Raw genomic sequence first — 19,069 nt, forward strand, 5'->3', positions numbered from 1 at the left:
GGAGAGAGGAGACGAGGCTATTGACTACATCAAAGGTTATCCATTTGAAAACACCGTTTTCCTCCGAACAGCGGCTAATTGCTTCCTGAACAATCTCAGGGTCTTTTGTATATACTCAGTGGGTAAAGCGAGCGGCGCGATGTCTGTCTCAAGACACCGATGACCGAATGCGGTGGAGGAGCAGCGGGGCTGAGCCCGGCGGGCTGTACGGGCGTTCCTGGGGGGGGTTGCAAGGAGGAGAGGGGAAAGGAGGGATGGGTGCCGCCGCCGGCAGCGGATGCCGAAGTGCGGGGCCGTGTGGGTGGCGCGGAAGTTTGGGCTCCGGATCTGCGGTCGGGGAATGAGGGAGGGAGGGATGGATGGGCGAATCGCAGTCTGCGTGTGCCAGGCTGCGTCCCTGCGAGCTGCGCGGTGACATTCCGTGGCTGGGCTCTGTGTCCCCAGTGGGAGATGGTTGGTATCTGTGCTCTGCCGCGTTCCGTAAATCCAAGTTTTGGTGGTGTTGTGTTTGTTAGTGGGGTTTTATTGGGGCCGCTTGCAGCTGGAGCCCTTCTGTAGTGAGCCTCGAGGGTTTCCCTTCTTTATTTTATAGACGCGTGAGGTTTGGAGTGGAGCACGTAGCTCGCTGTGCGAAGACAAAGCGCTGCCCTGCGGAAGACAGAGGGCCCTGCGACACACAAACAAACTCCTCCGAACTCGGCCGGGCGCTGCTGAGATGGCAGCGGGTGACAGAGCCGTGCTGCTGTGTGCCGCCAGGCCGCTCCCTCCTCCGGCAGCTGCAGCGCTGCTGGCACGGAACTGCGGGACCAGGCGGTTTCTCCCCGGGGTTTGCCATGTTCAGCATCCCTTGTGTGAAGGGACCTCGTTGGGCTTAACGAGGGAGACTTGTAAGCATCGCTCCCCGGGCTCGGTGTGTGTCGGGGCCTTTTGTTGCTGCCGAGGAGCTGCAGCGTTTGCCGGCAGGCAGCGCTGAGATGTGTGCGTGGAGCAGCTCAGTGCTGCAGTGCTCGCACCACCAGGCTCCTGTGAGCGGGTAGCTCTGCCCGCAGCATCCACCTGCATCCCGCCAGGCTTTGTCTGCGTGCAGGGTGCTGCCATCACTCCTGTCCCCAGGCAGCAGGATGGCTTCGGCAGCCCTGGTAGTGCAGAAAAGCTGCCGCCTCTCTGTGCTGCAATGGGGAGCTGAGCATGGGGCACGTATGCTGTCCTTGCTGATTGCTAGGCTCTCTGCAAGCTTGTGTTCCGCACGGCTGGTGAGATTATGAATATGGAGACCTTGTTTGCTGCCCTGTGCTCTGTGAGTGTCCCCTGTGTGCTGTCTCGTTAGGCAATGTGTGCTGTGCAGAGGCTCAGGGAGCCCTGGGCTGGCTCTGGGCAGTGAGTTGCTCTGTAGGGTGTGCTAGGCAGGGCTGCAGCCCTTCTCCTGGCAGAACTGAGCTGTGATGCCCAGTGAAACCTGTGCTGGGCTGATGGGAACTGGGGGGGAGCCGCCTCCTTCCTTGTCTTCCTGGTATGCCCTGGCTGTGCTGTGGGATCCCACTCCGTTGTGGATTTATGATGGAAATGCAAGATCTGGCACTGCTTTGGACCCTCAGCCTTGGCCGTGCACCATCTTAGTCCTGGGGGTGCTCTCGTACACTGTGGAGGAGGAACCTGAAGCCATATCCATGGGTTTCATGCCAGGTTCAGGCAGACACCTCGCATTCCCCACCTTGGGCACATTGTGTGTGCCTGGGGCCTGCTGGGAGCTGGCTGGTGCCCACTTTGGTCTCACTTCCTCAGCATCCTTCTGCCCCCAGCCTTTGTTCCATTGGAAAGCCACCATTTCAAACCCTGAATTAAAACATCCAGAAGTTGTTTTTCCCTTTAGCTACAGCTTGGCAAACCCTCTCCTTGCTGCCCATGTACGGAGTCAGTAAACCCCCCATATACACGCAGGCCGCTGAGCTCAGCCCCATGGGCTGCTGCACGGTGTGTGTGAGGTGTGTGTCAGCTGGCAGGATTTGAGCTGGGCACGAGGAGTGCGTGGGCCCCTTTTCTGAGAGGATTGCTTTGCATTCTGAGGGCTTTAGCTGGGGAAAGTGACCGTGTGAGCGCATTACGGCTGCTGGGCTGGGGATCCGCGGGTCTAAGCGACGGCCTGGCCTCCTCCCCAGCCTCCCCTCAGCCGCTCGCCTCCCGCCGTCCGCCGGCCAACTTGGCACAGAGGCCGAGGAGCGGCAGTAATCCAATTTGGGCCGTTTAACTGCACTTTGCTATCCGCGCTGCTGGCCAGAGCTCGGGCACTTTAATCTGGCTAATGACCCCGGCTTTGGGGTTGAGTAACTGCCGACCATTTGCTTGATTTGCTTTTCCTTTCCGGCAGGGCAAGAGGCTGAGCTGGAGCTGGGCCTTCATGCAGGTACCTGCGGGGCTGGGGGGTCTTCCCATTTTCCATCTGCTCTCTCTGTGTCCTGTGCAGATAAACCCTTCTCTATGTGGCCGCTCTGTGATCTGCTATTATTTTCAGGAACGCAAAGCCAAAAAAAATAGTCTCTCTCTTCCTTTGGTTGCCTACTGCTTAATGTACAAAATACAGGGGCGGTAATTGCATTAAAAATTGTATAATTATACTGAAGTGGAAAAAAACAAAAAAACAAAAAAAACCCAACCCGACAACCTTGTTAATTGCACGGGTGTTGGGGAGCGGTCTGTGCGGGGTGATTCATGCTTAGGGCTGTGGTGTGTGAGGGGTTAGGAGGAGCCGTGCTGCTGTGTGAGCAGGAAGTCGGCTGCATCCCCGCTCTGAGCCGGCTCCAGCCTCTCTCCATCCCCGGCTTTTCTTCTCCCGGTTGTGTCCTGGGTCTGATCCTCTGCGATATGGGGCCTCTGGCCGCCGTCCAGGCGAATCTCCAAGCGTTGGTGTAATCGTAGAAGCTCTGAGAGCCCTTTTGCTTTATGTGCTTGGTTAAGCAACTGCCTTTGTGTCAAAATATTCAAGCCCTTGCAGAAATAAATCCCTTGCGAGGGGAGAGGCAGATCCCGGTGCTTGGGGAAGGAGCTGCCTGGCTCTGTGCAGGCAACACCGTGCTGGGTGCTGCTGGGGCTGCAGAAGGGATTCCACAGTGCCATGCGAGATTCCTCCAGCGAGTGCTGACCCTGTCGGAGCTGCCGATAACATCTAAGGTAATTATAATGGCAGTAAGTTGTTTGCTTTGTGCGTGCTGCAGTGCTCTATATACAGGCGGTTGTTTCGGTCTTCCTGTGCAGACTGTTAGCTTCAACAGGGGAAGAGGAAAACCTAAAAATATTTTAGGATTTTAAAAATAATCTTGCAGCTTGGCTCGTGCACAAGATGTTTCGCAGAATAATGTTCTCTGTCAGTTGGAATGCAGTTGGGGGCCTCCAGAAGGTTTTGCTGGGCTGTACGGGGGCTCTCAGAACTCTGACCCAGGCACGGGGAGGGCACAGCTCCCTTGCCTGTGCTCTGTGGTGGGGATGCTTACAGTCATTGAGGCCTCTGGAATGTTTAAAATCGGCTCCTCCAGCACCTCCTTGGGCATTTCTGCTGCCAGCAGTGCTGGTGCACAGCTGGGATGTTCGCCCTGCTCCTACCTACGTGGCACTGAGCGGTGTCAGGGTGCATGGGGGGGGGGGGCGCTTCGCCCCTCCGGAGGACAGCAAGGATTCAGAACCTGTTTTTCAGGCTGATGTCATCAGGAAGAAATGGGGGAGGAGAAAAGCAGGAAGGCAGGCGAGAGATCAGCCTTCAAGGGAGAGCTTCCGTGGGTCGGCAAGCCTGGTAAGGCTCAGGGAGCCCAGGCTTATGTTGCCACCATCCCTAAACCCGCTGCCATCTGCGTGTTGGCAGTGCCCGTGGGCATACTGGGTCAGCTGCTGGTGGCACAGCCTCGTGGGTGAGCACGAGGGGCCTTGGTGCCCCCAGCCTTGTGCTTTCGGCACCGCATGCCATGCTGCGGAGCCACGCGGCTCCCTGCCCTCCGCAGGCTGACGTCACCCATTGGGGCCACCATCCAGCCGCTCTTGTTAGCAGGGAGTGGGGTTTTGGCAGCGGGAGCGCACATGTCCTCCCATCTCTCTGCACTCCATGCTGGCTGGTGTCCCTCAGGCATGCTGCTCCATGCTCCCCAGCAGGCTTTGCCGATGTTGGCTGGGTGAACCCCCGGCGCATGCTGGTGTGCTGGCCCCGGGAGCAGGGTGCGGGTGCAGCTTCTGGCTCTGTGCATGCGTGTGCTTCGCTGTTTTCATTGGATGCTCCCAGCCTGTCCTGCGTGCGAATGAAACCTCTGTTAGCCTCTCAAAGCAGAGTTTCCCTTCTTTGTGTTGTTGCTGTTGGAGCGCTTTCAGGCGCTGCTCGCTTCCCTTCTCCCTGTCTCGCAGTTCCGCCAGCTCTTGGGCTGCTCGTGGTTCAGCTCCGCCCTGGGGAAGCAGTGGGGCTGTGCTGAGCCCACAGCCCTGCAGTGTGGTGTGGGGTCTTGTAGGGGAAAGGAGAGTTGAATACAGCTTAGGTTTTGGCTGGGGAAACCTCTTTTGGAGAAGTGGAGATGTTTTGTTGTCCCCTGGCTACTTTAGTCAATCTTAACTATGAGCAGTGTGTGCCTTGAGCTGGTGATCGTAGTAGGCTCGCAGTGAGATTAGGTGGAAGAATGGGAATTTCAGCGCAGCCTGGTTTTGTGCTGGATTGTAGCAGCTCTGGTGCTACCTCCTTGTGCTGGGAGCAAAGAAATCCTCCTGTTCCTATTCACTGATAGAGACTGGGAGCTTCCTGATGCATCCGCTCTGCTCTTGTGTTAGGGCACTGGTGGTTGGTTGGATGATGGAGTGATACTGGTGGTAAGAGGACTTCTGCTTAGAGCTGGCCTGTGGCTGACCTTCTGGTTCGCTGCTGCTCCTGATGGGCTGATGTAACCTCTGCCAGTGGGGTTGGTTTTTGGGATGTTTGCAGTGAGAACCACAGCCTGGAACATAGCAAGCAAGGGAGAAGGTGGCCTTTGGGGACTTGGTCTGGACTTGTGTGCTTTGAAGCCGGGTACAAAATGTTGTTAAGTGGTCTCCATGTCATTATATTGGCCCTGTGGCTGCAGGAGCTGCAGGGGGTGCACTTCCTCCTGGGAAGCACTCTCCTTACCTTGGGATATAAGAGGTCAAAATCCTTGGGGTTGTGGCGGTGTGGGGCGGGGATGCAGCTCTGGCCTGTGCCCTGGGAAATGAGAGCTCTGAAGATGGGAGAGATTCCTGATGCTGTGATTGAGGTTGGAGGGGGCAGCTCCAGTGCTTGCCACTGATTTCATCAGGGCTTGGCTCCAGCCAGGGATAAGGTTTGCAATGATTGTACTTGCTGGGGAGGAGGGAGGGATCCCAGCAAAATTGTTCCTAACGGTTGTGTGTGGTGGAAAAAGGAGTTAAATCTTGGCCTTGCTACAGATGATTGCATATATAGTGTAACTCCTAACTGGGTAACTCCAGCAGCCTTCTCTTATTGTTGCAAGGCTTTTCCCAGGCAGACAAACCTAAAAATACACCCGCTGCATTGTGAGACTGGCTCTCCTGTGGCCTGCGGGCTTTTTTCTCCTCTGTATAATCTCTCCTCTCTCCCTTTGGCTAATTACTGGCAGCGAGGCAGCTCGTGTGTTTGAAGACGGAGCCGGGTCCTGCTCAGTCCGTGCACTATCACTGAGAGCAACGAGTGACTTGCAGAGATTGCAGATAAAGACCCATTAGTTCTCATCGCTCCTGTCCTTCCCAGGGTCAGCTAGGAGGGTTTTCATTCCCACAAGTTTTCTCACCCAACCTATATTTCAAAGCACTCCTACCAGGCTGTAGAGCTGTTGGGGCAGTCCCAGAGCAAGAAAACAGACTCTTTTCTCAGTGTGCTGCTGCAGCCCTGCCTGGGACACCCAGGCGTGCAGCATGAGCGCTGGGGGCAGCAGGGGATGCTCTGTCCAGTCTTTACCTTTTAAGGTTTGTTTTTCCAGCTCGGCACTCCTGCTTTGTGTTATCAAGAGTGATGATTGCTTCCCCAGTGCATGCTCTCCCAGTCTGGGGGTGCCCATACTTTGGGGCTGTACTTGCAGTGCACATCTGCTCCTCATTGGGATCTCTGGTGCAAGATGCTATTGGGAACCTAAATCATTTCATACTGAAGAAAACAGATTCACTAATCTTTCCTGCTCTTTTTCTGTTAATTATAATCACTGCTGATGTTTTAAAGTGGGTCTTACTGTACGAAGCCCCTGCTGGTGTCAGGGCATTGGGACGAGGTTTTGCTGCTGACGTGTATTTGGGAGCAGAAGTCTCTGAGGAGCTCTGCAGACTGTCGTCTGTCTGTGCCCCAGCGCTGCCTGGCTTTGCTCTCGTTCCAGTTCTGAGTAACAGTTCCCTAAATTAATTTGGGAATCTCCTTTTGGGCTTTCTAGCCCTGCTTTGGCACAGCAGCCTGACCTCTGGCTCTCATACCCGCTCCCTAAAATAGAAGCGATGAATAATTAGAAATGCACCGAGCAAATGATTGCCCTGTCCCAGCAGTGCCGTCCTGGGTTTGGTGTTCCCATGCTGCAGCCACACTCCCGCTTTCTCTCCTTCCCTCCACGTGCTGCTGGTGCGTAAGCCAGGTTGCGTTTCGATGGTAATCTCCTTGCGACACAGCTGTGGTATTGTTCCTCTCCCCATGCTGTGTAGATAGAGCTGTGCTCATGCTGGGGTTTGTGTTTGGTTTGGGTCACATGTGCCTCCTATCGCTCCCAGCTCCCTGTCCCTTTGCTGCCGCTGCACCGCTGCCTTTGTGCAAGAGGAGCTGTGTAACTGCGGCACGTGGAGGCTGGAAGGAGAGGGCTGCTGGGCATTGCAGCAATGGGAGCGGATGCGCGGTGTCATGGTGCTCAGCAGCGAGTTCCTTTGCTTGGAGGAGAAGGTAAAGACACGGGTGCCTGGTGAAGCTGGCATTGTCTGCTTTGTAAGGTTGCCTCCCCATTTCCGAGGGCAGGAACCTTCCTCTGGCAACCCGCAGCCCAAGAGGAAACCGCAAGGCCTCCTAGTTGAACCCACTGGCTGCGCCAATAGGGACTGGCAGAGCCTGGTCTGAGGTGCTTGTATTTTGCAGTATGGCACGGATGTGGGATTGGGACCACCTGGTCCATTTCCAGGGCTGATGGCCCTACATCCTCAGCACTCGTCTTAGCCTCTGTGTTGTTCAAACCTTACTGCAGAAGCCTCTTTCGAGGATACTGCCCTGGGGTCTGGTGGGGAGGTGGAAGGGACTGGTAGCTGTTGGGACAATGCTTTGGGAGCCAGGCACACCATAAAGATCTGGGTTTGGAAGAGGTGTGCAGGCGGTGCCCAAAGTGTCTGTGTGCACTGCCAGAGTGCAGCCCCGTGCCGCTGGCATGGCACCGGCTGCCCTCTGATGGCACGGCTGCTGGCACAGCCCAGCAGTCACCACAGGCCATATTTCTTACTGGTGCCACTCCCTGCTGGGATCCTGCTCGTTGTGCTGGGCTGGGAGCGGGTGATCCCCACACAGGCTGAGTCAGAGATCGGTGATAAGGAGAGGGAGGCTCTTCCCCGCTTGCTTTCATAACATCTTATCTGCAAAACTGGGATGGGAAACAAAGGGCTGAGCTCGCTTCCCAGCCATGGACCTTCGCCTGCATTTTGAAGTGTCTCCTGCCCGCAGCCTCCTGGGCTTTGTCAGGTGCCAGGGCTGTCAGGCAGCGTGCCAGGACTCCCCCAGCTCCTTTAAAAGGAGACTTTGAGATCCTTTGCTTGAGCTGTGCCTTGCACACCCAACCCGGGCTCAAGCCCCAGCTCCTGCAGGCTCCATCATGCACTGTTTGAGTAGTAAATTGGTGCCGTTTGCATCTTCTTTCATTCACAAAAGCTGTGCATATATATATATATATATTTTTTTTTTCCCTCCTGTCTCTCCTCTCCCTCCTCTATTTTCTTTGCCTCTTTGTAAAAGCAGCATCCTCTTAATGACCAGCGTGCCGATCTCCAATTAAGCTAAGGATAACTGGGGTATGGTATGAGGCTGGAAGTGCCTCTCTTGGCTGAGCTCAGAGGAATGCCCACGGCACGGCAGCGGGATTGGGGATCCTGTTGTGTGTATGAGCTGGGAGCAAACTGGGTTTTTCTACCAGCTTCCCATTCTGTGATGGAGTGGTGCAGAGGCTGTGGGCTGTCTACTTGCTAGCAGCTGATACTTTGATGCTGTCAGTGGTCTTCAAAGCAGGTCAGGGCCAGTGATGCCCTGCTGGGACATTTGTATGTGGTTGGTGTGCTGGAGCGCATCGTGAAACTGCTGCCTGCTGGGGATGTGCTGGCCTGGCCCAGCCACAGCTGTGGTTGTGCTGCTGCTTACTCCTGCTGAGGGGCTCCATGGAGGAGAGCAGGGCCTTGCAGGGGGCTGCTCTGGATAGCAGGGCTTGCAGTTGAGCCCCTTTGTGTCACCACCTTGGCTGCTCATGATGTAGAATTTACGGTGTCCTGCAGCATGTTTGTACTACCAGGAGGAGTGGCCATTAGCATCCTGCGGGTTCCCTCTGTCCCTGTGCAGATTTTTTTCTGGAGTGGGAGACAGTGGGGGCATTTTGTTATGCTGCCTTATAAGCATGAAGCAGCAAAGCCTCTGTGGAGTGGTGTGGAACAGGCTTACTGCTGTGCCAGGAGCTGCCGGAAAGCCTCCTAACCCTGCTGTTTTTCTTTCTCCCTCTAGGGTTGACCAGACCGTCAGTGCCCATGATGCCCTGAATGCTGAGCACAGCAGAAGCAGAGGAGACTGTGTCCCATTAGCTCCTCGTCCTTCCTCCTCACCCCTTTAGTTTGGATTTGTTTCTATTTATTTTGTGGCTGGGTTTGGGCATGGCCTTGGCCGGATGTGACACTGCCGCGATGCGGCTCCTTTGGCTCAAGCACCACTTGTCTGTCAACATTTGGACCCTGCTGCTCTTGGGAAGCACCTGGCTACCGCTGGCGGAAGGCAGCCCCAAATCTCCCTTTAGGACTTTCTCGGTTACAGACTGGAGCTTGACGCACCTGGTGGTCCATAACAAAACTGGGGAGGTCTACGTGGGGGCCGTCAATCGGATCTACAAGCTCTCCAATAACCTCACGCTCCTGCGGACGCACGTGACTGGGCCCGTGGAGGACAATGAAAAGTGTTACCCTCCCCCCAGCGTTCAGTCCTGCCCGCACGGTCTGGTCACCACCAACAACGTGAACAAACTGCTGCTGGTGGACTACTCGGGGAACCGGCTGATCGCCTGCGGCAGTGCCTCGCAGGGTATCTGCCAGTTCCTGCGGCTGGATGACCTCTTCAAGTTGGGTGAGCCCCACCACCGCAAGGAGCACTACCTCTCCAGTGTCAATGAGTCGGGGACCATGTCTGGGGTCATCATTGAGGTGCTAAACGGGCAGAACAAGCTCTTCATTGGGACGCCCATTGATGGCAAGTCGGAGTACTTCCCCACGCTCTCCAGCCGCAAGCTGATGGCCAATGAGGAGAATGCGGAGATGTTTGGTTTTGTCTACCAGGATGAGTTTGTCTCGTCCCAGCTTAAGATCCCCTCGGACACGCTCTCCAAGTTCCCCACCTTTGACATCTACTACATCTACAGCTTCAGCAGTGAGCAGTTTGTGTACTACCTGACCTTGCAGCTGGACACCCAGCTCACCTCACCCGACTCCACTGGTGAGCAGTTTTTCACCTCCAAGATCGTCCGCCTCTGCGTGGATGACCCCAAGTTCTATTCCTACGTGGAGTTCCCCATCGGCTGTGTGCAGGATGGCATTGAGTACCGCCTGATCCAGGACGCTTACCTGACCAAGCCCGGCAAGGCTTTGGCCAAGTACCTGGGCATCTCGGAGCGGGAGGATATCCTCTTCACCATCTTCTCCCAGGGCCAGAAAAACAGAGTTAAGCCTCCCAAGGAGTCTGTGCTCTGCCTCTTCACGTTGAAGAAGATCAAGGATAAGATCAAGGAACGTATTCAGTCATGCTACAGAGGGGAAGGGAAACTCTCGCTGCCCTGGCTCTTGAATAAGGAGCTGGGCTGCATCAACTCGGTAAGTTCACGCCTGTCTGTATGCATGCCAGGTGGTTTTTGGCTCCTGGCTGGACTCTCTAGACCCTTCCCAGTTACCTGACCTGACTTGCTGTTTTCCTGATGGGAGGCTCTGGGGACTGGCACAGTTAGGGCTGAGCGCTCAGCTTGCTTGGTAGCATTCCTTGTGGAGACTGTGGCTTTGGTGTGGGAAGGCTGTCTGGGTTTGGGTTGAATCAGTGTCTGCTGATAGCTGCTGGCCCCGAGCGGGAGGCTGAGTGCTGGCACAGGTCTCTTGTTCCTAGGTACTCTACAACAAGAGTTGTAGAGTAAAGGGGTGTGGGTGAGCTGGTTTTGAGGGCAAAGATGCTCAGCCCTCAGAAGTACAAATGGTGTCTACTACATCTCTGCCAGGGAGACCCTTGAAGATGGCATGTGTGAATTTGGGAGGATTTGGTCATGTGGGGCTTGGCGGAGCTGTGGCTGAGCAGAAGCTGCTGGGGCAGGAGAATGAGGGGAATTGAGAGGGATCCAAGTAGGGAAGGAGGCAGAGAGGTTGGCAGTCCCAACAGAGGATCGGATGCTCAGCTCGGTGGGACCACGTCCTCTCTATGGTGTGCTGGATAGGAGGAGAAAGGTTATGAGGAGCAGGGAGCAATTGCAGTTGCTGGATTTGTTTTCCTGCTGGAGGAGGCAGGAGAGGAGGACATCATCATGCTCCTTCCCCCATTCTGTCCCAGGTCTTGGGGGTCAGCAGCTGCCTCCTGCCCTGGGTGCCTGCATGTCCCCATGGAGAGCCCGGCCTCCTTCCCGTGTCCTCCCTGCAGCTCTGAAGGAGACGGCTAACAGCTGCCTGACAAAGAAAAGGGTTTGCTGTCAAGAGCGCTGGGCTCACAAATCAGATTTTGGCTTTGAACTAATTCAATTTTGGTGGAAAATGATGAAATCGTTACACTGCTGCTTGTTGGGTTGCACAGCTGCTGGCTCAGGCAGAGGAGATGCCTGCTGCTTCATCCCGATGTGCTCCCAGGCCCTCTGCCCCTTTGTGGGGAGAGGGCTTTGCCTGATGAGTGCCCCATATAAAGGTGGGGGGCTGTGTCCCTGCAGGGCCGTGATGTGTCTGCTGCAGGCAGTTTACAGACACCGGTGGGTGCGCAGGGGCTTCTCCATGCATCTCAGGAAAGCTGCTGTTGCAGGGAAATGTGGTGGGAGAGGGAGAGAAATGCTGACTGGTTTGACACCTGGATGAGAATGGGAACAGGGAGGTGTTCTCTGGTTGCAATGCAGCGCAGGAGATAAAGTCCTGTGCAGTTGCACATGCTGTGATTTATTTTTTTTTTCCCTACTGTTTCACAGTATGGTTGCTTACCATAGACCTGATGCTGTGTTTCTCCTTCCTTTCCCATCTGAAGGAGTGATATTGCCGTGCGCTGCTAACCTGCTCCCTTGGTGATGCAGAGGCAGCAGCAGCAGCACTGCAGCGCTCAGACCCTGCCCAGCTCCAGAGGAACCCTAGCAGGGGCAGCAGGTGTGAGGTGGTGGCACTGGGAGGACCTGCGGTGTCATTACTTTCACGTGAGTTGGGTTGCGGTGGCACAAAGCCGACCTTGGGAGCCAGGTGCCATTTTCTGTCTCTGTCCTGCTCCACCTGCCAAGCGTGGCAAAGAGCAGCACAAGGTGTCAAGCCTCAGCCTCTGGCTGTGCTGGGAGTGAGCCAAATTGGAGCTTGCAGAGCATGTAACCTCTTTCTGGCAGGGATCTGTGTGCCCCTTGTACAATGCAGCCACCTCTGGGGTGGGTTGTGGCAGCTGACGGATCTTGCAGTGATGGATGCCGGCCAGAAAATAAAGGGCATGTTGATTTTTTTAAGGAGGCAGAATATAATTGCTAAAGTCAGTAGTTGCTCGGGATTTACGCCTGATCTGTATGGAAAACGTCCCAGGAGCTCCCTTGCTCTTGCTCAGGATTTATGGTTTAAAGTCTCCTCTGGAAAGCGGAAAGTCCAAATCTCATTTCTTAGCACATAAGAGGGACTTCTCAGTGCCAGAAAGCCACATCCCTGAGGACTGATCCACATACATCCCTGAGGACTGGTCCACCTGCACTGCGCACTCTCACTGTGTGGGAAGAGGAAGGCTGGGGAGAGCTGTGCCGTCACCACACAGGGCATGGCTCTGAGCACCAAGCTGGGCAAGGAGCTTCCTGACCTGGGTGCTGGCTTCCTTCTTATTCCAGACCCTAGCGGAGCATTCTCCTCAGCTGTGAGCCTTAGGATGCTAATCCCTGGGCACTGTGGGGCATTGCAGATTTGCTGGAGCCAGGAGACACTGCCAGGCTTGGCAGCGAGCTGGGGAACTGAGAGTGCTTCCAGGGGTTTTGCTGCTCCTGATGGGATGCGCACTGTTGCTTCCTACTCTTGGTACCCAGCTCCCAAAGTGCCCTGCCTGGCTCCTGGTGTCACCGTGTCTCCCTGTGTGCTGGGCATGGGCCTTGCTGGGTAGCAGCCTCAGCAGGCACAGGAAGGCAGGTTTTAAATGGCAGGCGTGGGAGGACGGGGTGTGTGTATAATGGTATTAACTGGCAAATTACTGGCCAATTAATAGCGCTGAGTGGCACGAGTCTCGCCTCTGCTGTCTGCTCCCTCGTTGCTTTTGTAGGCAGGCTTGAAGGGAGGCAATGAGACAAGGCACATCAAGGAGACTGCCTGTTCCAGTCCAGCTCTGTTAGCTCGGTGTGTCCCCTCTCCTTGGGGCTGCTTCACAGAGGAAATCAGGGTTTTCTGCCCCAATTTCTATGCGGGTTGGGAGAAGCAGGCTGTGCCATGTAGTGGGGCTGTGGGGCAGTCGGGATGTGATGCTGGTGGGTGCCACCAGCCTCCTGCTGCCCACTCAGCCCGACCGCGGCGAGGTGCCTGCCTGCGCTTCCCTAACGAGGCACTGTGCTGTTAATGAGCTAATTGTCGGCGTAATTATTTACCGAGGTGGTGTCGGCATCTCGGTGGCGGGCGGGTGCTCCTCACGGCCCTGGAGTGCAGCTGTATTTGTCGTTTCCCAGAGAGTTTGTTGAGACAAAGCAGAGAGGAGTAAACACCATAAACATTTATCCTCTTGCATATTCAGCAGCTGATGAGGTTGGGGAAGCTGCAAATTGAAGTGCAGAGAGAACAGAAATTGCATTGGCTTCCAGGGGCTGCCAGGGCTTAAATACCTTCATGGTTTGCGCTCAGGGCTGCTCAGAGCTCAGGCTGTGTTAACCCCTGTGCTGCTGCCCTGCTTGGGGTGGTGCCAGGCAGAGGTGGGTTCTGTACCTGCTGTAAGTGCGAGCTGCAGATTTGCTCAGGGCTGTCTGACCAGCTCAGGGCTGGCTGATGGGCTGAAGGGATGCTTGCAGCCCTGGATTGCAGAGTACAGACTGGAGAGCTAATTCCCCTCCCTGCTTCTTCACACCAGCAGGCATCCTTCACCTCCTCGTTCCTGTTTTAGGGGATTGGTGCATCTTGCATGCTTGGATGTCCCCAAGCTCCTCCAGTTTACAGAAGGATGAAAAAAGGGGTCAGGCCTGGAAAGGAGTCAATCTGTGCCTACATCCAAAACCAGGCACCAGAACTTAGAACAACTGAGCAAGCAAGACTGCATCTCCAGACTGCTTTAGGAGGCTGAGCGTGCCCAGCTGGAGTCATTCCCATTTCTCTGCTGCTAAAAGGATGGCACGGTGCTGACTGCAGCCAGGAGCGGGACTGCTGGCCTTGGGGTTGTACATTGAGCCTAGGTAGGGGTGACCATGTCTGTATTTGACAGCACAGGCAAGGTCCGGCTTTTCTGAGAGCTGTTTTTAGGGTGTGGGATGGTCAGGGCCTCTAGTTTTGGGGCTGTAGTTCTCCCTGCTCAGATCTCAGTGCTGGGTGGAAGTGGTGGGGCTGTTGCTTTAGCAGCCGGAGCTGCTTAATGCGTGTACGCACATGGAGCTTGGGAGCACGGCATTTTCCCATATGTTACATGCACATGCTGTATGGATTTAAAGCCCCTTGGGGACTGGCATGCATTTGGAGGCAGTTGCTTGCCAAAAACCTCTCCCCTTTAAATTCAAAGTTATGTAAAGAGCCTCTTGAAGTGGAAAATGCTGTGGCCTGAGCAGACTGCCTGCCTCTCCAGGCGCTGTGCCTCAGGATGCCTCCCTTCCAGCCCTGTGCACCAAGGCTCGCTGTGGATGCCCAGAATTTGGCCAGAACCCGTTCTTCCTCCTTCCTGTCCTGCTTTGGTCATGGAAACAAGGGGATGGGTTTCATTCTGAGATCTGTTTGCCATTAGCTGTGATTTTGTCATTTACCCTAATGCCAGCCAGTGCTGGATCGAAGCCACATTTGCCAGGAGAAGTATGAGTGCATTGCACTGTCAGAGCTGTGCCCCCTCTGTGCATAATGCCCTTCTGGGGCACAGGAGGGGAATAAGGGAACATAGAGGTGAGAAGCAATGGCAGAGATCTCCTGTGAGTGTACAGGTAGAGTGATGCAGCAAAACCACCAGCTGAGTGCGGGTGAGGAGCATCCCTATACGTGGGTCTAGAGAGAGATGGGGGCAGTTGAGCTGTGTCCTAGCCCATGTTGTTCCTGGGGTTGCAGAGCTAGGACTGCAGCAGCTCCACCCACATGGGTGGTTTACTGCAGCCTGCCAGAATGTCTGGGATGGGATCTGCTTCCACAGCCCCTGCTCCATTCTCCCGTGGTGATGGAGGTCAGCATGAGCCCTTGTTGCTCTGACACTCCAGAAAGCTTATCTCTCTTCTATTCTCTTCCTACAGCCGCTGCAGATCGATGACAACTTCTGTGGCCAGGATTTTAACCAGCCACTTGGTGGAACCGTCACGATTGAGGGGACCCCACTTTTTGTGGATAAAGAGGACGGGATGACCTCGGTGGCTGCCTATGACTACAGAGGACAAACTGTTGTGTTTGCGGGCACACGGAGTGGGAAGATCAAAAAGGTAGGAGAGCTGCTGCTGCATTATGAGGGATGCTCCCATGCTGATGGGGAGATGTCTGCTTGGTTTGGTGACCCTTTGGTGCAGGGTGGAGTGCGCCTCTGTCATAGCATCAGCCTTGGTGTGTTTGGGTAACGTGCATCCCTGTTGCTCTTCTCTGCCAAACAGATGTACTGAACCTCTGTCATATGGGAGGGCTGTAACTCTGAGAGTTTGTGTCCTGGTACTGGGTCAGCCTGTCCTGTTGTCTCTCAGAGCTGTTGATTTGCACTGTAGCTGTTGTGAGACTGGCTCTGCCTCACCAGGTCCATATTGCTTTGCCCCTGACCTGGGAAGGGTCAGCAGAGGTGGTTGTTGACATCTCTGCTGCTGAGGGAAACATCTAGCTGGGTTGGCAGCGCTGTTTGTCTGAAGTGGGCAGGATGGAGCTTCTCTTGGTTCTTCGTGGGCTCAGAGTTGCTGTAACTGTTGTTCTCGCATCTTGAATCTGGTTGAAGTGGAGGAAGTAGGGTCTGAGTTGAGGTTTCTGCTCCAGCTCTGGAGGAGTCCTTCACCAAGGGGATGATGAGCTGTGCCCTTACTGCTGCAGTGGGGATTTCTCTAGCCTGATTTGATATTCTCACACCTCCTCTGTTTGAGTCAGCATGAAGTGCCCTGCCTTGCAGGGATGGGTGCATTTTTCGGGAGATGGTGGGATGGAAAGGCTGGCTCTGTGCTCTGCCTGTACTGGCAGCGTGCTTTAGGTTTTATGCTGTGGTGTATGTGGGAGCCAAACTGGTCTGAGATGTTCCCTTGGCAGGAGAGAGCCCTCAGGTGCTGCAGTGATCCAGCCTGGCGGTGCTACGCTATCTCCCAGCATGGGGGAGACCTCCTGTGCCCCACCACTGCACAAAGGCTCCTTGTTGGTGGCAATTAGCAAATAGCAGTGAGTGTGTATTTCTCTGTCTGTATCTCCACAGGGCACGGATTTCCTGTTATCATAACATCGTTCCTATAATTACAGCCATACATGCCCTGTATAAACATCGCTTGCGTTAACAGCATCCTCAGCCAGGCAGAGGCATAGCAAAGGTCCTGGCGTGATCCTGGCAAGAGGCAGGAGGTGCAGGACTTGGCTGAGGAGTCTCAGCACCCTTCCTAGGTCTGTCCCTGCATTTGATCTACTTCTCCTTATCCTTGCTGTTTAAAACAAAATCTTCCCGTACATCTCCTGAGACCACTGGAGAGGAGAACACAGGTCAGAAACCAGAGCTTGACCTCGTGGACCTGTTCTCAGTAGGCTGGGATTTGGAACAAAGAGATGAGTTGGGTTTGGGGTTTGATGGTGCTCTCTGTGTGCCCCGCTGGGCTACTTCTCCTCCCTTCCTGTGGTGTCGGCGCCAGGCTGCAGGGAGCTGACGGAGGCAGCTCGTCCTCCCTTCCTGATCGATACGGGGCCTGCAGGGACCGGCGTCGCATTGCTGGCGGCTTCTCCTGCTGCCGAGCTCCCAGCGGGAGGTTTTAAATAGCCTGTGCCAGCGTAAGTGATGAGGGTGGAAGGAAGGAGAGCGTGGGAGGAGGGTTCACAAAGCCACGGGGACGGCGTTGCACCTTCTGTCCCTTATTTATCTAGAGAGGATGGCAGTTGCTTTTTATGTGGAAGATTTGTTTCTTCCTTCCCTCCATTTTTTTTCTACTTTTCAGTTTTTCCCTGACCCTTGTGCTGTCAGAGTCACTTTCATGTGATTGTCGAAGGTGGGTGCCAGGCCAAGTGCCGGCTGTGTGTTCACTTTGGGTGCAAGATCAAGGCTGAGGCCAGGACTCGGAGCCCAGGTGTAGTTTGAGCGGCTTTCTCTTCTGCAGAGCTTCTCTGTTTTTATTGGTTTCTGCCCATCACCATTGTGTGCTGTTGTTCAGTGTCCCAGAGAGCCGGATGGGTCTGCGGGGCCTGAAGTAATGGAGCAGGAGCTCAATGGGACATGAAGAGATGTATGTCTGTCCTGTCCCGACACAAGGACTCCAGGCAGGTTTTTATCCCTGACAGATGATGACACCGGGGTGAGGGTTGACAATTCCCTGCACGACCTCTGCCCTACAGCGTAGAAACTCTCTGTGGGCACTGAGCATCGTGCTGAGCCCTGGGGGACCTGAGCTGTCCTCGGCTGTGACCTTGGGCTCGGTGGCCCAGCCTTTTTGCCGGGCTGGCTTGCAAAGCGCTGCCTCAGCAGCTACCTGATCCCACTGCCTGGCTGTCTGCGGGGCCGCAGTGAGGGGTGGCTGTGAGTGCCTCCCTGAATGGTACTGATGTGTCCTCAGCGAGGGGATGGGGCGCTCAGCAGGGTGCACAAATGCTTTGTTTTTGGGTGCTGGGATGGCAGCATATGGCGTGGCAGTTCAGGGCCGGTGCTGTGGTCCCGGGCTGCGATGAGGTTCTTCAGGCTCCTGCCCATCTCCTGGCAGTAATGGGCATCCGTCTGCTTGCAGCCCCTTGCTGTTTCCTCTGTCCCCATAGCAAGTACCTGTGTTTTGGCTTCGTGTACCTTGAGCATTTCTTTCCCCTGCTCTCCTGCCAGCCCTGATGCCTTTACAGGGAAGTGTGTGCTGTGTCTCTTTATATCCATAGGATTTGTTTTAGGCCCTACAAAAACAAAGCAACGTACTGAGAGCTGCGACACGGTGCAGACGGGCACTCTGTGCTCCCCATCCCCAAGAATGCTGCAGTGCATGCCAGTCAGACAAGGGGACACTGATGGTGCCATCTGGGCTGGGGTAAGGTCAGGGCAGAGTCACTGCTGTGTCTGGATTTTCCTTGGATGGCAGCTTCCATGGCCAGCATTTGTCCAGGCTGTTGCATACAGACAGAGCCTTCCTTTGTCCCCTGAAAAAGCCACGCAAGCCTGGCTTCCCTGCGGCGGCTGTGAGGCTGCAGGGCAGCACCTGCCACCACCACAGCTGGAGCCTGCCCTGCCCTTTGCCTCCAGACACCCCGTTCCACATCCCTCTATCCGTGGGCTGGCTGAAACCATCCTGTTAAATGGGGAACTGGCTTTCCAGGGCAGCACTATGCGTGAGGTTGTGGTGTTGGAGTCTGGGCTGCAGTTGGAGCAATCTGGAGACTGGGATTTGGGGGGAGAAGTGATGTGAGCACCGTCAGAATCAAAGAATGTTTGCAGAACTGGGAGTGAGTTGCTGTAGAGTGGCAGCAGGATGGAGTTGGGCTGGGGCAGAGGGGCATGGGGGAGGATGAGGCATGGGACTGCCATGGTGCTGAGTGAGTTGCAGCCCTGCAGCTGCCCGCTCTGTGCTCATGTCCTACCAGGCAAGCAGGCCTGTGGTTATCTTTGGATGGTGCTGAGTTATGCGGAGAGGCCAAGCTTGGAAAGCCCTCAGCCCTCGTGCTCTCTGCCCTCTGCCAGCAGTCACGGGGTTGTGTTGTTTGGGGAATTTCTGCCACTGCTGGGGTGAGTAACGTGGGGATGACTGGCCATGCTGCTGGTGTTGGATGTGAGCCATTTCCTCTCCACGCTGGAGCTCGTTCTGTGGGTGCGTCACGGACCCGTCCTTGTGCCCTGTGGTGTGCTGGATGGGGAAGTGACACAGGGACATGAACCTGGAGCACATTGCGTGGGGACTTCTAGAGGAAATCTGAGCAAGAGCAGCAAAGGTTGCTTTCCCGGCATCTGCCTTGTGCCTGGAAATCACCAGCCTTTGCCACTACTTCAGCTTTGCTTGTGGTGCTCTGGTTGTGCTTCTGCAATTCTGAAGGTGAGCACAGCCGTGTGAGCACTGCATCAGACTGAATGCCCTTTGCTGCCAGCTGAGCATTCGTTTTCGGAGGATCTCTTTGTCTGTCTCTAGCTGCCCTGGTTGCCACTGTAATCTCTTTAGCTCCTTCCCTGTCCTGAAAGCAGATGGCCTTGGGTGCTAACGCATCAGGGCACATCCCTGCTGGGAATTTGCTCCCCCCTGCAGCTTGTGCTCTCTGCACTGTGTTTATCCTCTCCCACAAACAGCACAGCTGAACTGGCCCTGTGTCTGGTTTCTTTGGCTTCTCTGCTTTAACAGTAATAACA

General features: G+C 55.2%; 1 protein-coding gene across 1 annotated transcript in view; it reads left to right on the forward strand.

The window, feature by feature from the left end:
• The first annotated feature begins 2,824 nt into the window (after positions 1-2,824).
• The window catches only part of PLXNA1 (plexin A1), a 91,118-nt gene continuing 74,873 nt past the window's right edge, over positions 2,825-19,069 (forward strand). Inside the window, 3 exon segments of the mRNA XM_019620119.2 lie at positions 2,825-3,165; positions 8,714-10,062; positions 14,838-15,020. Of these exon segments, the coding sequence (XP_019475664.1) occupies positions 8,860-10,062; positions 14,838-15,020 (1,386 nt within the window). The 5' untranslated portion in view covers positions 2,825-3,165; positions 8,714-8,859.

The sequence above is a fragment of the Meleagris gallopavo genome, chromosome 14 (assembly GCF_000146605.3).
Source record: "Meleagris gallopavo isolate NT-WF06-2002-E0010 breed Aviagen turkey brand Nicholas breeding stock chromosome 14, Turkey_5.1, whole genome shotgun sequence".
NCBI classification, from domain to species: Eukaryota; Metazoa; Chordata; class Aves; order Galliformes; family Phasianidae; genus Meleagris; species Meleagris gallopavo.